Source organism: Helicoverpa armigera, chromosome 10, assembly GCF_030705265.1.
Source record: "Helicoverpa armigera isolate CAAS_96S chromosome 10, ASM3070526v1, whole genome shotgun sequence".
Classification (NCBI taxonomy): Eukaryota; Metazoa; Arthropoda; class Insecta; order Lepidoptera; family Noctuidae; genus Helicoverpa; species Helicoverpa armigera.
Genome location: NC_087129.1, coordinates 8,199,123 through 8,222,997, shown reverse-complemented (window position 1 = coordinate 8,222,997; position 23,875 = coordinate 8,199,123). Strand labels below are relative to the sequence as shown.

At 37.4% G+C, this 23,875-nt stretch overlaps 2 protein-coding genes across 7 annotated transcripts in view; both read right to left on the bottom strand.

Annotated features, from left to right (window-relative positions):
• Positions 1 to 17,312, bottom strand: part of LOC110378445 (proton channel OtopLc) — a 79,505-nt gene extending 62,193 nt beyond the window's left edge. Inside the window, exons 1-2 of one of the 6 annotated variants that reach the window (XM_064036490.1) lie at positions 17,181 to 17,312; positions 15,936 to 16,273 (exon numbers count right to left, since the gene is read on the bottom strand). In XM_064036490.1, coding sequence (XP_063892560.1) covers positions 15,936 to 16,159 — 224 coding nt within the window. In that variant the 5' untranslated portion in view covers positions 16,160 to 16,273; positions 17,181 to 17,312. Of the gene's footprint in view, positions 1 to 15,935; positions 16,318 to 17,003 lie in introns of all 6 variants that reach the window. The other 5 variants (XM_064036491.1, XM_021337700.3, XM_064036489.1 and 2 more) reach the window with 5 other exon arrangements.
• Positions 17,313 to 17,478: 166 nt separating this feature from the next.
• On the bottom strand, positions 17,479 to 23,740 carry Vamp7 (Vesicle-associated membrane protein 7). Its single transcript, XM_021337688.3, has 4 exons — positions 22,866 to 23,740; positions 22,551 to 22,779; positions 20,475 to 20,542; positions 17,479 to 20,017 (listed from the first exon to the last, which is right to left on the bottom strand). The coding sequence occupies exons 1-4, from the start codon at positions 23,067 to 23,069 to the stop codon at positions 19,859 to 19,861; spliced, it is 660 nt and encodes a 219-aa protein (XP_021193363.1). The 5' UTR covers positions 23,070 to 23,740; the 3' UTR covers positions 17,479 to 19,858.
• Between the last annotated feature and the right edge of the window lie 135 nt (positions 23,741 to 23,875).

Sequence of the window (23,875 nt, the reverse complement as noted above, 5' to 3'; positions counted from 1 at the left end):
TGGCGATGTCATTTACGCTTTCTTCTGATCGTTGTGGGCTAGTCATTCCAAATTCACTCAATTTTTTACCGATTATTTCCATAGTTTTATTTTCTATTTTAGTGAGAGCCTCGTTGTAAATAAAATCATTGTACGTGATGTCCGGATGTGTCATCTGCAATCTTTTTAAAATATCTTCTGCCATATCATTTTTATATTTTTCCCATAGCTGTTGAGGATTAGCAACACCGCAGGTTGAGATCAAGGTTGCAAACAACTCTCTTATTTTTGTAGGTGATCTGCATTGAACTGCTTCTATCATGGTTTCCTCCCAATGATTATCATTCTCCAACAGACCAAGAACTTCACATGCCTCTCTGTATGTTGCGCACTCTTGACCGTTCACAATTTTAAGGTCCCTGTGGCTAGTTGGTCCACGAACATGGTGCAGAAGCATTCTTAAACAAAAACACTCAAAATTGCACACGTGAACAGTATATACACGACCAAGAGCATCCCCTGATTTTACCCCGGGCCAGTTTTCTACTGGGGTGCCTTGAATGCGACGTTTCCACTCTTTTCTAGAGGCATTCCATGTATAGTATCGGGGAACCTCTGAATACAAAAGAGTTTTTGCAAATGGGTCGATTTGGCAAAGATGGAAAAATGCGGTCAGTGTTGTCTTTGGCGGAGACGCCATTCTATCATGAAAATTGCTTTCATTAAAATACACACGCTCTCCGTTTTCTAAATGCACGGCCAAGTGAGTGACAGTGGGGTGCCTTTCATGTAATGGGAATCCTAAAAGTCGCCATGCTGCCTCATTGCTGCTCACATAACGCCCCTGTTGGAAAGCTTGCACTTCGTTTAAGACAGACGATCCAGCTTCCTGTATAAAATTGAACACGGCTTGATCGGTTCCTTTGTTAATATATTTACAAATATATTTGATAGCGCGCACGGAACCGCAGGCCTCCACATTTATATGGGCATTAAATATTTTACATAAAATTGGCGAGTACGGTACAATCCAACTATTGTCCATAGTTTCAAAAGCTCCGCTGCGGGTTTTGATAGTAACCGTTCGGCCCCCGTCTTCAGGTGATCTTCTTCTGTATAACGGATAGCCCTGTTCATTGTGGATAGTGTCTTTTATAAGTGATCGCGGGTACTTTTTTGTGCATTTCCCCTCCTTCATACACGGTGACGTAGAGTTACGAATGCCACAGGGACCATGCATCATGTTTTTAACCACAGTGTCGTGCAACTCCTTATCTTCTGTAGGATCAGGAATTTCAGCGCTAATCAGATTGTCAATGTGGGTAGGTCGCAATTTCTCCTTGAGCCAAATCAAAATATGAACATGTGGCAGCCCCCTTTTCTGCCATTCGATGGAGTACATATAACATTGCACGTCGCCAAATACTTTACCTTTGGTAATGACACCCATAAGTTTCTGTACTTTTAATCTGAATACTCTCGCTATCAAGTCGTGTCTGTCAATTGGTTTCTGACCTGGCATTAACTCATCGGTTATCTCCTTCCAAGATGGGTTGCAGGTGAATGTAACAAAGAGATCGGGACGGCCGTGAGCGCGTACGTATGCAAAAGCATCTTGCGTATATTCGTGTAAGTAGCGCGGGCTATTGATAAAAGTTGATGGGAGAATAACCATCTTTCCTAAATCACTGGGATTTACATTGGCATCGTTACTTACTGCATCTTGCAGGTGAATGTATTGTTCAGCTCGTAATTTTTTTTGGTTAAGAGTTATATAACGGAGGCGCTCGCTCTCTGTTTTAACCCACATGTCCACTAAAAACTGATGGAAAATTTGCCTGAAACGGGGCAGCAAGTTAAAATCATTCTCACGTAACATCATGTGATAAGCATAAAAGTTCATACAGGTTACTTTTTTATTAGGCATGGGTTGACCTGTAGTTGGGTTGATTAATGGCAGCTCAAAATGATAACCTTCTTGGCCTTTGCTGAAAATCAAGGGATACTGAAGGGCGTCATAGAACTTGTGAGTATCGGGTACGCGTGTCAAAGTATTATCATGCGCTCGGAGAACGATGTCGCGTGATGAAGAAAAGTCACCACAAACCACTGCAGCAACATCATTGATGAGAGGCGCATTGAATCGTCTCTCGTGTTCTCCATGCGGAGTGCGATCTGCGTGAATAACCAATTTGTATTGTTCGTGAGGCATGCGGTCTAACGCCGTTTTAAAAGTATTAATAAGTCGATTGTGCTCATGCAACATTCTTTGGATTTTTAGTACGATTTCCCTCTCAACTCCTTGAATGTACTGACATCGCCGATCTGCTTCATTATCTTCATCTCCCATGAAATATATCTGAAGAAATTTATGTTGTTCATTGGCCGCGGGAAGCATAGAACCGATCCTGTGGTAAACTTGGCCCTGGATAGTAAAAGTTGGTGAAAATCCGGGCATGATTATTTCCCGGTCTACCCCGAAAGATGTCATCTGGAAACAGGAATTATATTTTCGAATCCTATTTAAAAAGCGCCGTGACTCATCGGAGTCATATAAAAGAAGAGTTTTGAGGGGTTCTTCTGGTGCATCCAATGTAGGAATACGTACTTTCCCATTGACACAACAGAGACCTGCCGTTTCGTCCTTCCATTTAAGGGCATCACAAAACCTACATTTTTTATTCATTAACCCGATGACGACCAAGGAATGGTTTTTGTAATCGATCAAAGGATCGTATTCAAATGCAGTATTATTAAACACAGACCAAGTATTTTTCATAAAAGCTCGACGCCGTTCTGCTTGCATTTCTGCATGCGCGGTTCTTCTCGCCAGAGACTCTTCTGGAGTCTCCGCCATTCTAGAAGCTGCCTGTCGCCCAGCTTGCTCCTCTAAACGTTGTTGCGTTTGAAGAGGCGTCTCATTAGCTCTCAAAATAGCTTGTCTTTCTGTTTGCTCCTCTAAACGAAGCTGTGTTTCAAGGGGAGTCTCGTTAGCTCTCAAAACGGCTTGTCTTTCTGCTTGCTCCTCTAAACGAAGCTGTGTTTCATGGGGCGTCTCGTTAGCTCTCAAAACGGCTTGTCTTTCTGCTTGCTCCTCTAAACGAAGCTGTGTTTCAAGGGGCGTCTCGTTAGCTCTCAAAACAGCTTGTCTTTCTACTTGCTCTTCCAAACGTAGCTGCGTTTGAAGAGGTGACTCTAACGCCCTTAGTGCTGTCTGACGTTGAGCCTGTTGCGATAAACGGACTTGAGTACGAATATCATTCTCAGAAGCCCTCAAAGAAGCTTGGCGAGCGGCTTGCTCCTCAAGTCTTTGCTGGCGCTGAGATGGTAGCTCAGCAGCTCTCGAAGCAGCCTGACGCTCTGCTTGTTCGCGCCTTCTTAATTCAGCATGGAGAGACGATTCTTGAGATCGGGCAATTTTCATTGCCCGAGCTTTAGATGAGGTGCTCGACAAATTAGATTTGCGTTTGCGAGGCATTGTGAAAATATGAGTATAAACTATAAACCTAAACTAAACTAAAATCCCAAACTAAACTATAAGAATCTAAACCACGAAAAAAACTAAACTAACCTAACCTAACCTATCGAAAAAACAATAACTACTTTAGATATCTACCTAGAAAAAAAGCACTAAACTAACTAAACCTAACTATTATACAGCTACTGCTTAAAACCTAAAATCTATAAAATACACAATTCAGTGTAAAATGGTAGGAACCAAAAAAAGCGAAAATAAAACAGCAAGTAAATGAGTCGAAAAGTGCACCGAATAAGTGTATGAGTGTTAGACACTGCTTCTAGAGCGAGTACAAAAAAAAAATATTTATTTCAAAACACCTTAAGACTAATTCGCGGCGAACCTTAACACCGCGATACAGAAAAGCACAACGCCATCTATCGAGCTATCGGGAAGCTCGCGATTGAACAATGAGCTACAGGTTAAAGCGCGAGATATCATTGCACTTCTTACGTATCTTAAAAAAAACAACGTCACCACGTTTTAAAAAGCTATCATTCCAATTCTTACGTATTTTAAAAACACATCGTTACCACGTTTTAAAAACACCCAGCGCCATCTATCGCATACCTCAAGAACTAAATAACTTAACTAATACTTATACCAATTAGTAATTCGTTGAATTATAGTTATTTCAGGATAAGTAGATGTAAAAAAAACAGTTAAGACGATAAAACAAATTGTACGTCATCCCTCGGGAATTCCTCATTTTCGAAGATTCATTATCGTATCATTTAGCTTCTAAATTTATATGTTCATATTCGTTTGCAATATATATATATAGATGTAAAAAAAACAGTTTATTAGACGATTAAACAAATTGTACATCATCCCTCGGGAATTCCTCATTTTCGAGGATTCATTATCGTATCATTTTTTAAACGACACACCGCGCCATCTACAATCCATCCATCAAGCAAACAATATTTTTGTTTTCCCTCGGGAATATCTATTTTTTTCGGGATAAAAAGTACCCTATTATTTAATCCGGACTTCTAACTTTACGTCTGCAAAATTTCAAAGCAATCGGTTCAGTAGTTACGGCGTGAAAGCGGAACAAACAAACAAACAAACAAACAAACAAACAAACTCTCTTTCCGATTTATAATATTAGTAAGGATTTATAATGTGTTGGAGGCAACGTGGCGGTCTACCGCGGCCGTCTGCTAACTTAGCATGCTCATAATAAAAGCTCATTTTATGCTAATATCGGTGCGGGCGTTGGCAACTATTTGTGCAATTTGAGCAGTCCAGAGTGCGGAAGGCAAATAACTGCTAAATATTCATGCTGCCGTAATTCTGTAGGGTTCAGCAGTTTTTAATGAAGGTGAGTTTGTGGTATGGACAATTAGGGTTGTTTGGAAGTTTCGCGATTTCTTAATGGCTCTGTAAGTGGAAGATGCAAATGCAGGGGTTTAAGCCCCAGTAAGTTTAAAAAGTAGGATTAGTGGAATTTACATTTTTATTTCCAACTATAAAAGTCCAGCTCGAGTTAATAAAAGTTTTATGTGATCCTCGTAACTGGACACGTGCACCTGAGGACACCGAAAGGGAAATTGTATGCGTAACTAAAGGTATCGCAAAAAATGCAAAGGGAAAACCTGTAGGGTTTCACATAACAAGCGCCGGACCGCAATAAAACACCTGCAATCCCGAGCTTCTTTCTTTTAACGTCTAACCTTCCTGCCTCCCCTCGCCACCCTCCGCCCCTCTACTTCCTAGCGTGTCGCGTAAACAGGGGAAATTCGAACAAAGAAAATACAGGAACAATTTGCAAGCTTCCACGACAATACGAAATTTTGCGCCGTAGTTGTTCTAAAGTTGACTACAGCAATTATTCGTGTACACAGCGCGGAATTAGCTCGTCATGTAAATGAACCTGTTCTCCCACTGACTGATTATAAAGCTCGGTACTCACCTTCCAATTTAGTCAGCGATACGGTGAAATGGATCGGTGTGAAAAAGCTGACGATGCAAATTGCTTGCGTATAGGCGAGAATTGCATTGGATTTTCGGATAGCTGTGGCTGTTCTATGTACATATAAAGGTAGGTATATAGATGATATCCCTGTAATTACTCAATTTTCATGGTACGGTTCGGATTCGATTTTAATTTGAACTATTAGTCTGCGGAAATAATAGCCAGCCATTTATATCGTTGATAGGTATAGCTAAGTATTCCGTCATCTTTAGAAATCCTTAGCACGTATATAATGAGCCAACTGACCCTTTGATTTTGAGAATATATTGTGTAAAGAAATAGTGTAATTTTGCTATGACCTTACAAATTTTCAGAGGGTTTTTCAAAAGCTAATCCCAAATTTTGAAACCGGCCATCATCAATTTTGGTTTAAAATCAGTACCTAGTAAAGTACTGCCTACTAACCCATGATAAGTCAGCTCTAATTAAAGCTAGCACGTAACTCATATCAAACGGCAGCCGTAACGAGGTGATTTAAAGCGCTCTCATCGGCGCGGACCGCCGTGAAATTAGTCGCACGACGCGCTCAAGTGTTTGCGCGGATATTGACAATGCTCTGCCTATTGGCGGATACATGTGTCGGTAATTGAACGGTGGATGTTGTTGATGTTTGTTGTGGTAGACATGGCAATTAATGGATAGGTGAGAAGTGATATTTGGGGATATAAAGATCGAATTTCGGGTTATTGTTATGTTCTGATGTCAGAAACTGGTTTATGGCAGTTTTTCATGACGCCTCTGTCGATGGCTTGTCTACTCATTTTCCCTTTAAAAAATATACTGCCAACAAAGTAGCTTAGACACCGGCCTTTACGCCCTTTTCACATTTCCAGAATTTTTCGCTGTTTGAGTTACGTTTATTCGAAAAATGCAGTGGAAATTATGTGACTCCATTTATAACAATGTTTTAATCCGGATGCTTTTTGCTCTTCAATTCTCTCGTTTCCATTGTGAAACTTAAAAACTTTGTATCAAACAAACGAATGCAGCGCTGTTCCATTTCCAAAAGTTGGCTATTCTTATTTTCCTGCGCTTTTGAAGCAGTTGTGCCTTATCTACGGTGGAACTAAAGCATACAAACAAAATAGTGTGTTTCATGTTTCCAACGAGCGAAACAAAGGCCTAGGCTCGTGCCTGCCCATATGTCACAGCGGTGACTGGTTAACAAAATTAAAAAATACGTTTTAGTCTGTCTCCGATGTCTGTAAATTACTTGATTGTATGGATGTTGTAGTATAGCATGAAAGCTTTTGTAGGAATGGGGACAGCTTACGTTGATCATGCCTAACTAGGTACCTACAAACAATAGCCATACTGTCATGTGCACCATAAGGGTGCGTCCACATCTGGCGAATGTGCCGCGAATGTGCAGCTCGCGAGCGGTTTGCGACCTGCCCGCGAGCTGCGCGCGTGCATTTTTGTTCGTGCGCCGCTTCTGCGCCGCCCGCGCGCAGTTCGCGCGCGACCTACGCGCCGTACGCAATCAGCGCGCAGGCGGCGCGCGACGCGCTCTTTATTAAATAATAAACGGAACTGTAAGGGCGAGAACTGAGTGCGCGCAGATCGCGCGGCGCTCGCGCGCCGCTCGCGCGCTCTATACGAGCCTTGCATGAGTTGCGCTAAAGAGGCGCACCAAGCTGTTGCAGTGACTGCACGCGCGCAGCTCGCGGGCAGGTCGCAAACGGCTCGCGAGCTGCTCATTCGCGGCACATTCGCCAGATGTGGACGCACCCTAAAGGTGGATTTACATGAAAAGAACATAGAGCTAGAGCTAGAACAAGAGCATTCTTTCGCTAGAACACAAGAACGCTTTGAAAAGACCGCTCAGGGGCGCGAGCACGTTCGAACACGCAAGAACGCTCTAAGTAACTGTTCGCGCGCTCTAGCGGCGTTTACATCAAGCGAGCGAGCATTCTTAGAATATTCCATAGAAACTTTGCGAACGCACTCAGAACAACGAAAGAATGCTCTACGCCTGTTTACACTAAAATAATTTGACATAGTGGGGATAGAATGAGCATTCGCTCGTCTCATGTAAATCCACCTTTAGACTGCAATTTCCTGAACTACATATAAAACATTCCTTTCTGAAAATGTACCTACTTTTAATAAAGTTCTGGATAAACTTCTACTTATATAAAATTAAAGAACCTACCCAAGAATATACTTCCAATTCCACATGTGTTGATCGTAAATAAAAATACTCCTATGTAGTTCCTCGTTCCTCGAATCTGTTTAATCATGAGATTCATAGGGCAATGTAAGTATTTACCTGCTTAGATTTAAAAGGAAATCCAACATCTGGCTCTGCACGCTTCTAAGAAGAAATTTTAATTTAAATGTCTCTGTGCCTGAGTCTGCTTAGAAAACACGAAACTCAGTCCAAATTATTGCCTCAGAAATTCTCAATTCGGATGCAAGTTTTCCTCGCCGACTTCAATTTTATAGGCTCGAGAATTTCGTCGACCATTTGCATGTAAGTAAGTAAACTAATTACCATAAACTGGCAGTTAAAAAGTACAAGTTTCATGCGGGCGAAGCCACAAACTGAAACTAGCTAGCAGTCGGGGGTACACCACAAATAGTAACGACCCGTCACTAACAAGTTTGTAAAAGGCCGAATAATCGTGCAGAGTTCTGTAGGCAAAAGCAATTGTTCACTAGCCATTGCTTCCTTTGTAAATAGGCTTCATCGAAAACTGTTACCAATAACAGATTGTGTACTTTATTTACTTACTATAACTATAACAAAGCCACGTCCTTCTTCATACTTTATTAAAACTTCAAATAACTTGGCCCCTCTGGACATTTGACTATCATAAAGACACCATTTACTAAATGGTCTACCATGGTTTAATGGCCCTAGGTTTCAATTGCGGAGGACAAAGCTATCTAAATATATGACAACAAATAAACCCCTATTTCCATATTAAACAGTGTAACACAAACCAAAAGAGCCGCGAAACTTGATGTTCGAAAGTCAATGACTGGAATCAGACGACTGACGGGGTAACTGACAACTGTTTGCTGTGTTGTGGTTACGATCCGTTGCTGGTTGAAATGATCGAGTGCGTGGTAGCCACCGTGTTTGCAACTTTTAGTGGTTGTAACACCATTTCATTGCGGTTGGACTTTATTAATTTTGAGTTAATAAAATATTTTATACCTAAAAGTAACTCATGGGATAAAAAGTATTTTAACTTTTACTTTTAATAACGTACTGCCCAAATATTCCACAGAGTGCGAATGTGTGAATCACTTAGTTTGCTTATATAATAAATAATCATGTTTTGTAAATTTTTTGGTGCTACTTTTTGAAAATCCCAGAAAACTTGAGGAAATCCTTACACGTGTAGGCTCGTGAACTATTTTGAAATGTAAAACGCATTAACAACAATTTGTGCGTCGTCATACTGCTAAACAGACATGTTCCCTTGAACGTGCCCTCGTCGTTACAGACATGATTTATGGCTAGCGATACGTGTTTAAATCTACCCCTGTTGCAAAGAATTGATTGATCAATATTTTAACAAAGCTTACATTGAAAAAAGTTGTAACACCCTTATCCCCAAAGTCAAACTGGCTGGCGTCTAGTGTGTCTTGGACAAAAGTTGTCGAAACTATCCTTGTTTATTCAATAACGTCAAAATATATTTTCGAAAGTACCTATACAAAAACATGAAAAGAATTAATTTTAAAACTTTTTTGCAGACTATTGTTAGACTATCGGGTATCGCTTGAAACTTCTGAAAAATCTTTTCATAAGTTATTGCGAAAATTTTTAAGCATCGTCGAACACCAAAATCAGTCAAAGGAAAACACTGAAGCTCCGTGTTTTGAGCGAATATTCGAACGTTCTTAGCGTAAACTATAAAGGAAGCAGGTACTATCATACCTACACATATTTATGACAGTCTGAAGGCACTATAAGCAAGCAAGCACAAAGGCATAACTAGCTTTGAACTCGGTCTAGAACGAACAAGGGGTTTGAACAGACGATATTTCACATAGTATTGTTCATTAAATTCGTCCCTTTTTCATATAAAAAGGACTGTAAATTGGCAGTTATATGTAGGTACCGCTCGAAAATAAAATGAAATGACTCCCTAATAAAACCCTTCTCGAATGATTGGAACGAAACGACAAAATTATTCAGTTCGAGCGACGGTAAAAAAGTCATTAAAGGACGGCATTCACGCTTTTTAATTCCAGCGACGACGGTTGTCTATTTTGGAGCATTGTATCTTTATTACGGTTCCGTACGAAAAGTGGGAATGGAAGTGTTAAAAGTATTGTAACTGCGGAGTCGCGGAGTGGTTTCATTCAGTGTGCTCTGTGGGGGAAGCCGACGGGCGCGAAGCGTCTAAATGGAAAGGAGACAGCACAATGCTGTTAGTCAGAATAACTAATATTGCAGTTTCTGTATTTTATTTTCCTGGCAAATTGGAGACGTAGATATTGCTTTACATTTTATTAAGAGAAGTTGAAGTTGAAATTGTTTGATTCTCCACTCCTAATTTTGTAATATTTACTTAGTTCCATTTTGGCGAAATTGTCCGCCATGGTTCTTATTTTTTCGAGTGATAAACTCCAAAATATAATGTTTCAGATACTTATCTAATGAAAACTGGGTTAATATGAGGCATGTCCGACCGATCATCACCTTCATACGTGAAGGCAGTATATTACTCCCGTTACGACGGTAATTTGATGCCAAACTTGGTGGTAGCGCCACCTCCGACCGTTACATTTTATGAACATTATATGAATGTACTTATGAGTTCTTTTGCGTATTCATTCGTATAGGTGCCTATACTCGGCAATTTTTGTATGGGGCCCATAACATCTGATAAATGAGAAAACACATAAGTATTACGATCTTTTCAGAACTTTACATGGGTTCTGAAAATATCTACTTACCTGAAAAGAAAAATAAAGAGATGAAAGTAATAGGCTACTTACTATTAGTAATCAGACTTTCTAATCATAAGACAGTTTTGTAAGTTAAATTCAAAATATAACAAGGTTAAGCCTCTAATACCCAATATAACCCGCCGCGCCAGCTTACCTACTCTGGAAACAGCCAGATGATCATCACATTTTACTGCCGAGACTAATTCGACCATAAAAGTTTATTCCATAATCGAAAAGACATTCATAATAGGTTACTACAATCCGTTTAATATAACGTCAAACATAAGTGGCCCAATCAGACTCAGATGCTTTTGGAATTCTATACTTTTCGCTATGATTTTTTTCCTTGTTAACTAAGTTACCTAAGTAAGGATTCTCTTTCTGTGAAACTACCTAATACTATTTGTTGTCACATCCTTCTAGCTCAACCTTGGATTCGATGATTTACCTTTCTAGGCACTGATCATCTTTAACAAATCCTATCGCTGCTCACCGTCCTCTAACAAACAATACGCATATATCGCACCATCCTTGCCAACCTTCCCAAAATGTGTCAAACATGTCACAATAAACACAGAACAGGCACGTATCTAGCAATAACTAGACAATGCCACCTACATAATTATAAGTTGTGCAACTACTTCCCAGTTTCTAAGAACTCGATGCTTGACAGATTACTGAGGCAGCCGGGTGCAACCGCACGACATGTGGTCTCTGTTATCTGACCCCGGGGTGTTCGAGAGAAAGCCATAGTAACCCGTCGGACGGGTCCCGTTGACACACATTTTGTGTTCCGCTTCATTTCTTTGTACTTTACTGCGTCGTACATGTAATGTTTGACCCGCGAAATCCCGGTCCCTTTTTGCTCGTAGTTAGGTAGGTAGATGTTCAACAATTGCGCACAAGTTTAGGGAGACTACTCTGAAGATTTTGCTGGGTGAGTTTTATAAATACTCCAACCTCGCTATAGGGTATAGGTACATTCCTTTAACTTTATACGTAGTTAGCACCTAGCAGTATCATAATTAATCGTTATGAAGACACAATACAAAACACTCTTACACCAGTTAAACTTGACGGCGAACATTTCTGCACAATAATGCAGTAATAAACATATAGGTATGTAGGACTATAATACTGTCTGGTTCCAAAATAAACCGTATACAATGCAAATAGCAGTCATTAATTTGGTTCAGTGCTGCAGCAAAGAGCATAATGTCAATTATTAAGTCATAATTAACATTTTGCTATTCAGTTTAATTAAATGCCGTCATGCGTGATATGTATTGATTGCTTATTTATTATTTGCTGTTCTGCGATAGTAGAAATGAATTCTTAAATGCAGAATAGAAAAACACACACCTACATATGACCTACATTAATAAAGGCGTTAAGGATAACTTACGCATTCAAATATTATTCGGGTATAGGTACCTACTACAAATGCGTAGGTACATATGCTCTAACAGAGATACCCTATGTACCTACCTATAGGTAATACTCCAACAACGGTAACCCTCGCAGCAATTTGAATAAATAGAGCGTCATTGATACTCCCTAGTGTCAGCGAGTGTTACTACCTAGTTAAAAATGTATGGCAATCAAATGTAGCGAACGCAAATCAAACGAGGCCTTAAAATCATACGATGAAAATTGGATGGGCGGAATTAATTGATTGTGACGCTAACGAAATCCTCTTATTATAAACCAATTATTGACATTCGTAAATTGGTTTCAACGGACGATTTCGGAAATCTGATAAGATCGAAACATCTGCAATATTATCAACCTTAGTCAACCTACTCATTACAAAACACTTTTTAGGTAGATTTACTTCAAGATAAAGACAAATTAATTGCTTTATAACTCAACCTACTTAGTGATTCTTCTAATTGCCGACATTAAGGCCTGAAACTTAAGACAGCGTTTAGCTCAACTTAGATTAATTGTTCCCGTTCCGTAGATTAAGCGAATCTCATAATTATTGTGAGGGAAACTAAACTAGACGGCATTTGCAGGCTAGACGTCTGACTTGGCAGTTAGTAGCCGACCAGTGTCCATTTCGACCGCGCGGCCACCTCATAATTTTTGATGAAACTTTGCCAGGAATTAGTAGTAATTTGTTACTTTTCACTCCTCTTTTCCTGAATTTGTTACAAAAAAAACCAAGACGCTATGACAAAGAACAGTTGGCCGCTAGTACCGCCACTTGCCGTAGTCATCGCCCGTGATTACTCAGAAACTATACAATGTAGATAGACGAATGATACATCAAAAGAAAGGTCTTAATTTGTTAAATTTGTTACAAAAATAAAAAAGGTCAAAACGTAGATAAACAAAAAGTTATGCAATGTTAAGTTTTCAGGTTATGAGTAGGTAAGTATATCACCGTAGGTATCAAATTAATAGAGGCTAATGTGTATAGAAAATTAGTCTTTAATTTGTTACAGCGAAAAAAGACAAAAAAATACTAGAAAGTAGGTTCAATAATATGTTAGAGTCGATTTTAGTTGGCCGCGCGGACGGCAATATGCCTAAAATACAATTTCGTTTTTCTCGTTATTAAAAGTAGGTTTAAGCTTAATTAAATTACTAATCGATGGCTAACGTAACCTAGTTCGAATAAATATAGCGAATTTAACTGCAGCATTCATATTTTAGGAGATATTTACAAAAACACAGTGGTATGAAACTGTATGATAGTAGGGTGTCCATGCATTTCCACATATTCGAAATTTTCGTTATTCACGTCTTATTTTTTTAGGGAGAGTGCATACAAGTAGAGTACCATGATTACATTAGTACAAAGGCATGTTGTTAATTTTGTATTCTGAACAAATATGCGGTTCGTTTTGCGGTCATATTGATGTCCATTATTCTTAATTCTTTAAAGCACCCATTTACTGATAAAAAATTAGTTTCATTGACTTTCCGCAGGTGTTTTATGATGGGAACGATTGCAGAAAAATAATATCTTTTGTTTTCAATCTATTGTTAAAAATATTTGTCGCAAGCTGTTTAAAAACCGATATTTTTTTGTTGCAAATAATATCATTCCTGTGCTGAATTTTGAAGTGTATAGGTACTCGTACGAATTTAATTCCCGTGATTTTCATACTTCTAAGTTACTGAGACAATTATCATTATAAATCCAGAAGTGTCTACAAGTGCTTAGTTATCAGTTGTGCCCACTGTCTGTTGGAACTCACCACCAAAAAGTGTATTGCAGAGGGATCCAAATTGACTGCGGTAAGTTTTTTTTTTTTCAATTTTATGATGACTTGTATAAAGTAATAAACTGTACGTAAGGACTGGTTGTCTTTTATTACTTGATTTGTTTGCCTTTGTGTTGATTGTAAATAAAGAAATTTTAATTTATTTGTGACTTTGATTTTTATAAAGTATGCACTCTCCCTAAAAAAATAAGACGTGAATAACGAAAATTTCGAATATGTAAAAATGCATGGACACCCTACTCTCATACAGTTTCATACCACTGTATTTTTGTAAATATCTCCTAAAATATGAATGCTGCAGTTAAATTCGCTATATTTATTCAAACTAGGTTACGTTACCCATCGATTAGTACTCTAATTAAGCTTAAACCTACTTTTAATAACGAGAAAAACGAAATTGTATTTTAGGCATATTGCCGTCCGCGCGGCCAACTAAAATCGACTCTAACATATTATTGAACCTACTTTCTAGTATTTTTTTGTCTTTTTTCGCTGTAACAAATTAAAGACTAATTTTCTATACACATTAGCCTCTATTAATTTGATACCTACGGTGATATACTTACCTACTCATAACCTGAAAACTTAACATTGCATAACTTTTTGTTTATCTACGTTTTGACCTTTTTTATTTTTGTAACAAATTTAACAAATTAAGACCTTTCTTTTGATGTATCATTCGTCTATCTACATTGTATAGTTTCTGAGTAATCACGGGCGATGACTACGGCAAGTGGCGGTACTAGCGGCCAACTGTTCTTTGTCATAGCGTCTTGGTTTTTTTTGTAACAAATTCAGGAAAAGAGGAGTGAAAAGTAACAAATTACTACTAATTCCTGGCAAAGTTTCATCAAAAATTATGAGGTGGCCGCGCGGTCGAAATGGACACGCCGACCAACCGTCTGAAGACAAACCGTCTCGGGTTTCCTACTGCACTGCTTTGTTTGCTAACGTAAGGGCGTATTTAGTAGACATCTAGGTAAGTTTATAGTGCCCAAACAACTGTATGCAACTGCTATAAGTCCGTACAACGGTATAGGGGGACAGATTGGTTGGGCGTCTAAGTTAGACCGAGAATAATGCTTTTAATGGTTGATGGTAATGTTTAAAAACAAAATTTTTGTTGCTTCTGGTACCCACTTCATATTGCACCTTAGTCACCAAAATAAGAAACCCACTTTATTTAATTTAACTCCCGTGATGAAGACAAATGAGGTACCTTCCTCAGTGCCTAATAGGGTAAAGGTAGGGCATGAATAGAAATAAAGGTTTAACCCTATAATGGCTACCTACGATAATTCGTGCGTGTGAACACGGGGCTTGAAGGTAGTCATTCATAATTATGCAAATGTGCGTAACAAACTGATCATAGCAGTGTTATTGCGCTGTCGAGAGTTTGGGACAGTTTCATGAAATTCAGGAAATTAGGGTCACGTTTTATACTAATTTACTTAAATATTGTAACGCTGGTTTTCTTCTTTGAAAGCTCAATTTTATTACTTTTGGACTGGTTAAAATTCCTTTCATTGTCAGATAGCGGATCTAGGAAACTACTTTTGAATTCGGCGTGTGTAGCTTCGCGTAGTCGCGGGTGAAACCGCTGGCAAAAAATAGTGTTATTTATGTATTTGAATCCAATGTAGGTACTCGACTGTAGGTAAGTGATTACAAAACAACACAGTCACTTTTTGAGATTTACACATTATAGGACAGGCAGGTAATAGATACCATCTACAGTCAGCAAAAAAAGTATTGTGAACACAAATGTGTGAATATGACAAATGGGTGACTATCCGAATCCTTTGAATGTGGTGACTTCTTATATAACTTGATGACTAAACCTGCAAGTAGTCGATGTATGGAGTGTGTCCTAAAGTCACACATTCAATTAATCAGTTTGAAGCCAATAGATCCCGTTTATGCAGCATTCTTCAAATCGCTCGACGTGTTAAGTGTGTAAACAAAATACAGGACAGGTGTTTAATTAGTTACAGAGGAGATTTCCTGGTGGTAACAAATCTATTTAGTAGGTGGTGTGACCTAGCCTTAAACGGATAGTAGGTATCTTAGGCACAAGGATTTGATTCTCTTCCGGATAGACATGAATTCGGCTACAAATTTCAAATCAGATCATTGAATCATGATTCTTCGTTCTGCATCTTAGAGCTACGCATAAAATATCCATCAATGTTTTGCTGTCAGCTATAGTTAGTTACACTCTGCACACCCTAACTCTGTGCTATAAAATATAGATAGGCAAATAAACGGAGGGGAGGATCACAATAATTCATATAAAATAGAAACGCACCATTGCCCCAGCTCCTTGGCCTCTTCGAGACCAGACGGCGTCGCCAGTGTATCGGCATCGCCCTCCGTCCGGCCCCCCGGGTGCTCAGGGATCACGCGCTCTATCGTAGTCACCTCTTCGATGTCCGAGTCGATACCTTGCGCAAAGTCCATATAAAAGGACTCCCGAGAATCACTCGACCCCCGTCGCAGTTTCAGCGACAGATCCGGTGAACTGTCATCCATTTTCGTATCACTATTCCTTCATCCTTCACTTGAATAGAGTCAGGCAGAATCGGAACCGTCTTTCACTTTGAGCGACATTTCCAAAGCTCAATTAACCCATTTTCGACCGTCGAACTTTTAATTAAAGTTAGAATTTATTCGTGGGCACTATTGCTGTACTTAAATATAGGAAATAATTAATTAAAACTAAGTTGTTGGGACTTTCAAAGTAATAAAAACATTCCCTAATGTTTACGACGCAACAAAAAAGGCTCGCACACAAACAATAGCAATTTATCTTGTCGCGCCACTAAAATGCCGGTTCGACGTAAAAAGAACAATGACCTGTGAACCGTTCCTAGTGTAACCTTCCCTAAAATCGACACCGCTTCCTGTGCCACTAATAACCGACGCACACCGCCACATGCTGTTTAACACATCTGTGTGCGTCAGCCTTCCCAACGGTGACTCGTATTCGCATTCGGCTTCTTTTCAATGACTTATACGACAGCCGAAACGGCCGAAAGTACTATCAATCAAATCTTGCCGCTTTGTATGGCGGGTAAGTTATGAATATGTATCTCCGGTACCGAATACATCTTAGCTCTTATTTTGGTCAGTGCTACAATAAATTACAGGGTTAGTAACAAATACGTTCAAGCCGGATTATAAATATTAATATCAATCATCCTTGGACCTCTCGTTTAGCCTGTTATACGCACTGCTGACCATATTGATAACAATAACAATTTCAAAGCTTTTAAGTATAATAGATTCTAACAAGAATCTTGCGCCGAACGGTTGGCCGTTCTTACAGTATTCAATGATAATAATGATAAGGCACGTTTATTGTTAATATTAATACCACATCCGTGAGCGATATCAATCGCCGCCGATCCCTCGGGAACAACAATAATGCCCAAGAACAAACATATTCATTTACACACGACAGCCAATCGTGCGATACGTATGCTAGACACGCATCGCACCGGCGGAGGCGGAGGCGTATTGACACGGAATAATTCAACGGGCAGTCACTCACACCGATACACGATAACGTTGTACTAGGGTAAGCACGTGCGTGGTTCGGAACGCGACGGGCGTCGGCGGCGCCCTCCCGCGGCAGAGGTTGGCGCGCGATTGCCGCTCGCAGCGAACGCAGCGCGGCTCGCGGGAAGGGCGGGGGATGCACCCTCGCACCGCGGGATCAATCTCGCAGGCACCCGGACACGATATTCGGGAAACGGTGCCATTCACTACATTATCGGAACAGGAACTAGATGGGATTAGCGCCGGCCGACTTGCCAACGCGGGGTATATTCAAAATAAAACAATTATGGTAACCTATACAAGTTTATAACATACTTTCTATACATATGAAACAAGTGATTATACTTACATAATTCAATTATACACTCAATATCACAATACTTTTAGTCTTTATTAAAACAATAATTGTTTACATGTTTGGTGAAGTATATGGAACGTAGGTAAGTTTACAAACTATTATATAGGTACAAGTACATGCTTTATAATTAGATCTTCTACATATTATTTTAATTAAACGCATGTGATACATCGTTCTGAATGCGATGCAAGTAACGTTTTTGTCATTTTAATTATTGTTCTGTTGGAACTAAATCTTTTAGGGTTGTTTTAAGTCCCAAATAATTTTCTCGTGAATAATAATTAAGTTCATTATTTAACTACATTTTAATAAAACAAGTAATAAATATGTGTAACTTACTTTAAATAATTTGGAACATTTTGTCAACCCTATGTTTAAGATAAATTAAGCGGCAAATACTCAATCTAGTTAATTAAGCACAATATTCCAATCCTATTAAAAATTTCAACAAACAATTGACCAATATTATTATGGTATTAAAACTGAATTACTGGATTTATTGTATTTTGGTATGATCTTATCCTACAAACGTGTAAATTAATAAAAATAATAAAATACAAATTGAGACAAAATAAGCCCATGTCGTAGCTAATTAATCAAACATTTAAACTATTTTTATTTGTTTATTTATTAAGTAACGATTGTGAAACTCGAAATTACTAAAGGGACAGGTTTCATCTACAAAATGTTTCGATATTATCTGAGTTCCGGAATCCGAAACTAGTCTGTGAATTTCGAAATATCACTACTTAAGCGATTTCTGAAACACGTGAATTCCCAAAAACATATAATTTTAATACTTCAACTTCTAACACTGGCGTGCATTCAAGTAACAGTGACTTGCAAGACCCCTTTTATTTGAAACGTAGTGTAACGCACAGGAAAATTAATTATCTTAACAATTGGCACAGTTTTATTCCAATACGATTAAAATTGTCATCATCTGCCTAGCCCCGACTATGTTGCCTATGTTGGGGTCGGCTTCCAGTCTAACAAGATGCAGCTGAGTACCAGTGTTTTACAGGGAGCGACTGCTATATCTCATCTCCGCAGCCAAGTTACTGGTTGTCAGACTTACCGGCTTCTGTCTACCCGTAACGACTGCCAAAGATATTAAATGACGATGAAATTTTTCATTTCGGAATAAAAAGTTCGACCCTTTCAACAAAATTCAATCCAAAAGTTTATTTTATAATCAAATTAGTTCAACATGATTGGAACTAATTCAAACTTTGGATCTTGCAGCTCGTTTTTGCTTTACGTATTTTTTAAAGCTAGTTAGTCAACTCAGAATCGACTGACGGCAAACGATATTTGAATCACTTTCTTCAATCTATTTTAACGTGTCACTTAATAAGGGTTTATGAGACAAATAATATGACGTCCAGGTAGATTTTGCGAAGAATAAAATAATTTTATCTAGATAACAGACATGATAAAGCATATTTTGGTCGCGAAAATTGCTAAGCAGGTATTAAATGGGACCTTTTATTTTAATATATTTAAATAAATAATACATTATTGGAACAGATGTTTTATGTGATAGTATGGTTTTAAATGTCACATAATGAATATTTAAACACGCCTTAATTGGTCGAAATATTTACACTACGAAGCGAAAAAGGAGCTAATAATCAGCTCAGGTAGTTTTCAACGCTCAGAAGAGGACTAAAGTATTAATCTATCTTTAGATCTCTCATATCTGATACAATTTGATTTATTTTAAACTATGTTAATTGTCATGTAAATCCAATTCATATCCCACAAGCTATTTTAATTTCTGTCAGTTTTACATAAAATGTAATATTAAGGATACTATGAAGTTCATATTACATAATGTTAAAAAAGCAACCAGTTTTGTATACTGGTTTCAGCTATTTAGACATTCTTGAATATTTTAAATAATATATTTTATTAAATCACTAGAAGACCGATCATGTAGTTTTCGAATTAAAATTATAAATCTTTTTAGTTTGATAAATCATGTTCCAAACATTTTTCCTGTGATATTTCTTGATTTTTATTTAACAATATGCAACCTTGCATGGAATAATTAATGATGAATAAAAAAAGTTTTCAAGTCATTTTTTTACAACTAAATGTAGCCAAAGTATCAATGAACTAAAAAATAATTTAAATCACCTATCAAAACTTCTAAAGTGTATTATTATCGCCCATGTTTAGTCATTTATTTATGGTCATTGATGCTTGAACCGTCACGCGTAGAACAATCCATACGTCAAAATTGTCTCATAAAACGGTATTAAGTTTATCAGTGATGATATTTGATATCTGCAGTAATAATTGCCTGTTTAGGCGACACAGTTGCTCCACTTGAGGCCACCGCAAGCCATGGCGCCGATGAGATACACCGCGACAGCCGCGACTCCCGCCATTATCACGTACATCTTCACGTTTTTCCAAAATAGCGACCTCTGCAGGGTTCTTGATGTTGTTCGGTATGAGACGGACTGAAAATAAAACCATACAAAATCAATTTAATACATAGTATTTTAGAGAACGCTGATAAAAAACGAGTAGAACAGGAAAACGTATAATAATATACAAGCTTTGTGTTTGTGTTTATTATTAGCGGTTAATAACTACATATAATATATACATGTCTTTGTCACATTTACATTCATTTGAACTTCAATTTATCAGAGAAAGATTTATTCACTTGAGGCAATTGACTTCAAGAGGGCATTTACTGCTCTAGCAAAATAATGAATATGCATTTTTTTTTTGTGTGACTATCCAAATCTTTTTCAAATTAATTACTACTATTTATTTCGAAGTTCCTAGTCAAATGAAGTCTGTAAATAATTTGGATAATCGTCATAATGTCAGTCCTTCTAAAGTGGGCCTCCCTCCAACGAAGGCCAACCATAATTTGCATACTAGAATATAATATGTATTAATACTTACGCCTGTCGCTAAATTGTCAGCCTTATTCACTAGTAATTCTAATTTCTCGCCGCGCATTGCCATGTTATCTGAAATTAATTAGAGAACAATTAATTATTTCAAATTCCTTTCAAAACCAGTTTCTATCTGCATAAGTAGGTTTGTTTGTCATTTGCTGTTTAGAAATAATAGTATCTACAATTACCAGTTTGTTTAGTCTTGTTATTTAATAGCAGCATAAGGAATTTAAATTATTATTTTGAAAAATATTTTTATTAAAAAAGCAATATTAACAAGACTATCTAGCTAATGATGCTTTTATTAATAACGTTTTTTAATAAATAAAACGTGTTTGTCAATATTTATTTATGACCATGACATTAGTTTAACTGTCTATCATTAAAGAATAGTAATTTAAATATCCAATTATAAAGCATACCACAACTTTGTAAGAACTCAATGGCACGTTATTTCTATTATACGGAATCCTAATTAATTACGAAATAAACGTAGCTATGAGTCATTATGATAAGATCAATCAAATGAATGGTTTTTGTTCTAGCATTCTCTATAGTATATTTGACTGTACAATCAATCCCCAAATCCATTGTTTTAGTGGATGCATTCTAAACATCAAATGCAGATAACACGACAATATGACGTTATTCTACTGTTTGCAGAAGAAACAAGAATCATGCCTTTAGTAAGAACTGATTACATTAATCATACCTAACTCGGGTTTGAGTGAATCATTATATGTAATTATTGTTGAACCTTGGGAAGTACCTACTGGGCATTACATGCTTAGTTAAACATTGATGCATAAAATTATGCGCTTCATATTCTGTTCCCTTAAATGTACCTATGGTAATGTTTGATACAAAAGTTTCATACCTATATATTTACTAATATAGTAAAGAGGAAACCCTTTTTTTTATTGTTTTTACCCTAATGACTCAAAAACTTCTGTAACAATTTTAATAATTCTTTCACTGTTAGTAAGCTGTACTATGCCTGAGTAATGAACATTTTTTTTATGGGAAGGATTTGACCTGGAATGTGAATGAAACCCTGTAAGGTCAGTCCTTTCAAAGATTAAAACATTTTAAATCTGTTCCCACTAAGTCTACATATAACAATCATATGAAGCATCTCTATTCATTCACAAAGTAGCAATACTAACATACAAATACATAATTCACAATACTGTTTGCAACTATGAATTCTAATGAAGTATTGCTATTGAATCTACAAGGAGAAATCTAGACAAATCTACTTGCTTTTACAGGAAAAAGTAGGTCACTGTATCATATCACATTTCATGACCATTTTAATCTGTTTATTGTAATTTGAATATATCACAGACATGTTATCCCGCTTTTTCACACCTATCTTGGTAAATATAGCCAGTGTTACTTTGGGATTGTTCATTTTGGATTTTTTCAAATTGGTTCAGTAGCTTCAGAGCCTTTAGGGTACAATCAAACAAGTTTGTTTTTACTATACTAGCATACATAGATAGTATGGGTGAAATTAGCATTAGCTGCACAAAGGTAAATAAACAAAGTCTGTAAACTAATGAGGATAGATAAAATACTTTCATTGTATGGACTTAAAAATAAACAGCCACAACACATAAACAGTCATTGACATACATGTAGTACATATATAGGTACATAACGCAGTGCACAAACCAAAGATAAGGGCTGATAAACATATTTATGTGAAACAATGAGTTATCAATACCAGAAGAAAAAATAATTGATTGTTTTCATGCAAATAAATTAGGGCTATTAGCTTTGTTAGGTCAAATATAATTAATTAAATGGGACTGCCATGTGTTAGTGAACTATAGAGGGTTTAAACCGTTATTAACATCTGTAGGATTAGTCATTGATTTGTAGGTATTTTGAATACAGTGGAATATAGTTTTTGAGGTATCGAGCTTGTCAAATACATACATTCTGATTGAGTGACCATGACAGACTAACTGTGCCTACTATTGCTTTTAAGAACAACAATCAGATAATGCCACATTATAAACAATAGATTATAAAACATTCTTTGTGAAGCAAATGTATGTAGAGTAAAACTTACCTATATTTTTGACCATGATATTCTTGAGTTCATCTAACTCTCCGTGAACCCTTGATATGGTGTCAAGATCTTTGGAGTCACTGTAATGTTTCATCTCTGTTTCCAGAACTCGTGCAAACTCTCCATTCATAGCGTAAGGGATAGCTGTCTGAGCCGTGTCACCGAACGCCGTCGTAAATCGTCTTTTGATCTCATTGAGGAATAAGAATGCTCTCGAACGTTGGAATTTCTGAGGAAAGTTATACCAGTAATTAAACTAATGTACTGGAAACTAAACGATACGAACTCGTAAATTAATAAACAAACTATACTCACATCATCGGTGATACAGAAATAAACCAATTTGTTTTCCGCAATGTAGTGGAACAGATAATTTCCATGAGAGTATGTCAACTTATCATCATGGGGCGGTATCTTGGAAAGCAGTTGTTCCGTAACTTCCGTAAAATTTCCCGCACATGTTGCAAATTTCGCTAAAACCACTGTGCCTCGGGCAACAACACTGAATAATATAGGCATTTTGGACTATTACGTCGATGAATCGTAAAAGAAACAAAGAACACGATACAAATAATATAATGATACTTTTTATGCACTTAACAATACATTCATAAATTTAAAAAGAATGGTTTTAGTTTCAATGTATATTGGTTTTGCAAAAGACACAGCCACTGAACGAAGTTAAAGACGGAATAAATGTCCTTTTACTTTAAAAAACAATGCGCGCATCAAACACGAACGAAACACGTCAAATCTCACCAATGAGGGTTTTTGAAATTTTTTCTGCCACCGGGTGGCGCCACGTATGCGTCTGGTCCAAACAGCTGTCAAATAGTATGGAATTGTAGGTGCCGAACTTATTGTTTATTGAAATTCTGTTATATTGGAAGTGTTATTGATTTTATTATGGACTACGGTCAGAATAAGGTTTCCGAACTAAAAATTGAGCTAAGAGAGAGGGTGCAAAAGTCACTGGTACTAAGGAAAAGCTTGTTGAAAAATTTGTTAACACAATATGATTTAGTTTTTTTTATTTACTCAACCTCAATAGTAAAACAATAATGCAGTGCTTTAATTATAAAATAAAAAAACCACTAAAATCGTTCACTATTCATAGTAAAGATAAGCACTTTGACAGTTACCTGGACCTGACGACTCAGTGCGCCACCTGGTGGACGCCATTTTAGAAAACCCTCATTAAATTTTAACTTTGGGGTTACCAACCTACAATTTAAAATTATCCTGCAAGTTGAAGGTGGCGTAAAGGGGCAACCTAGACGATCCCCATAGAAAACTAAGCAGTTTGACTAAATAAAAATTTGTTT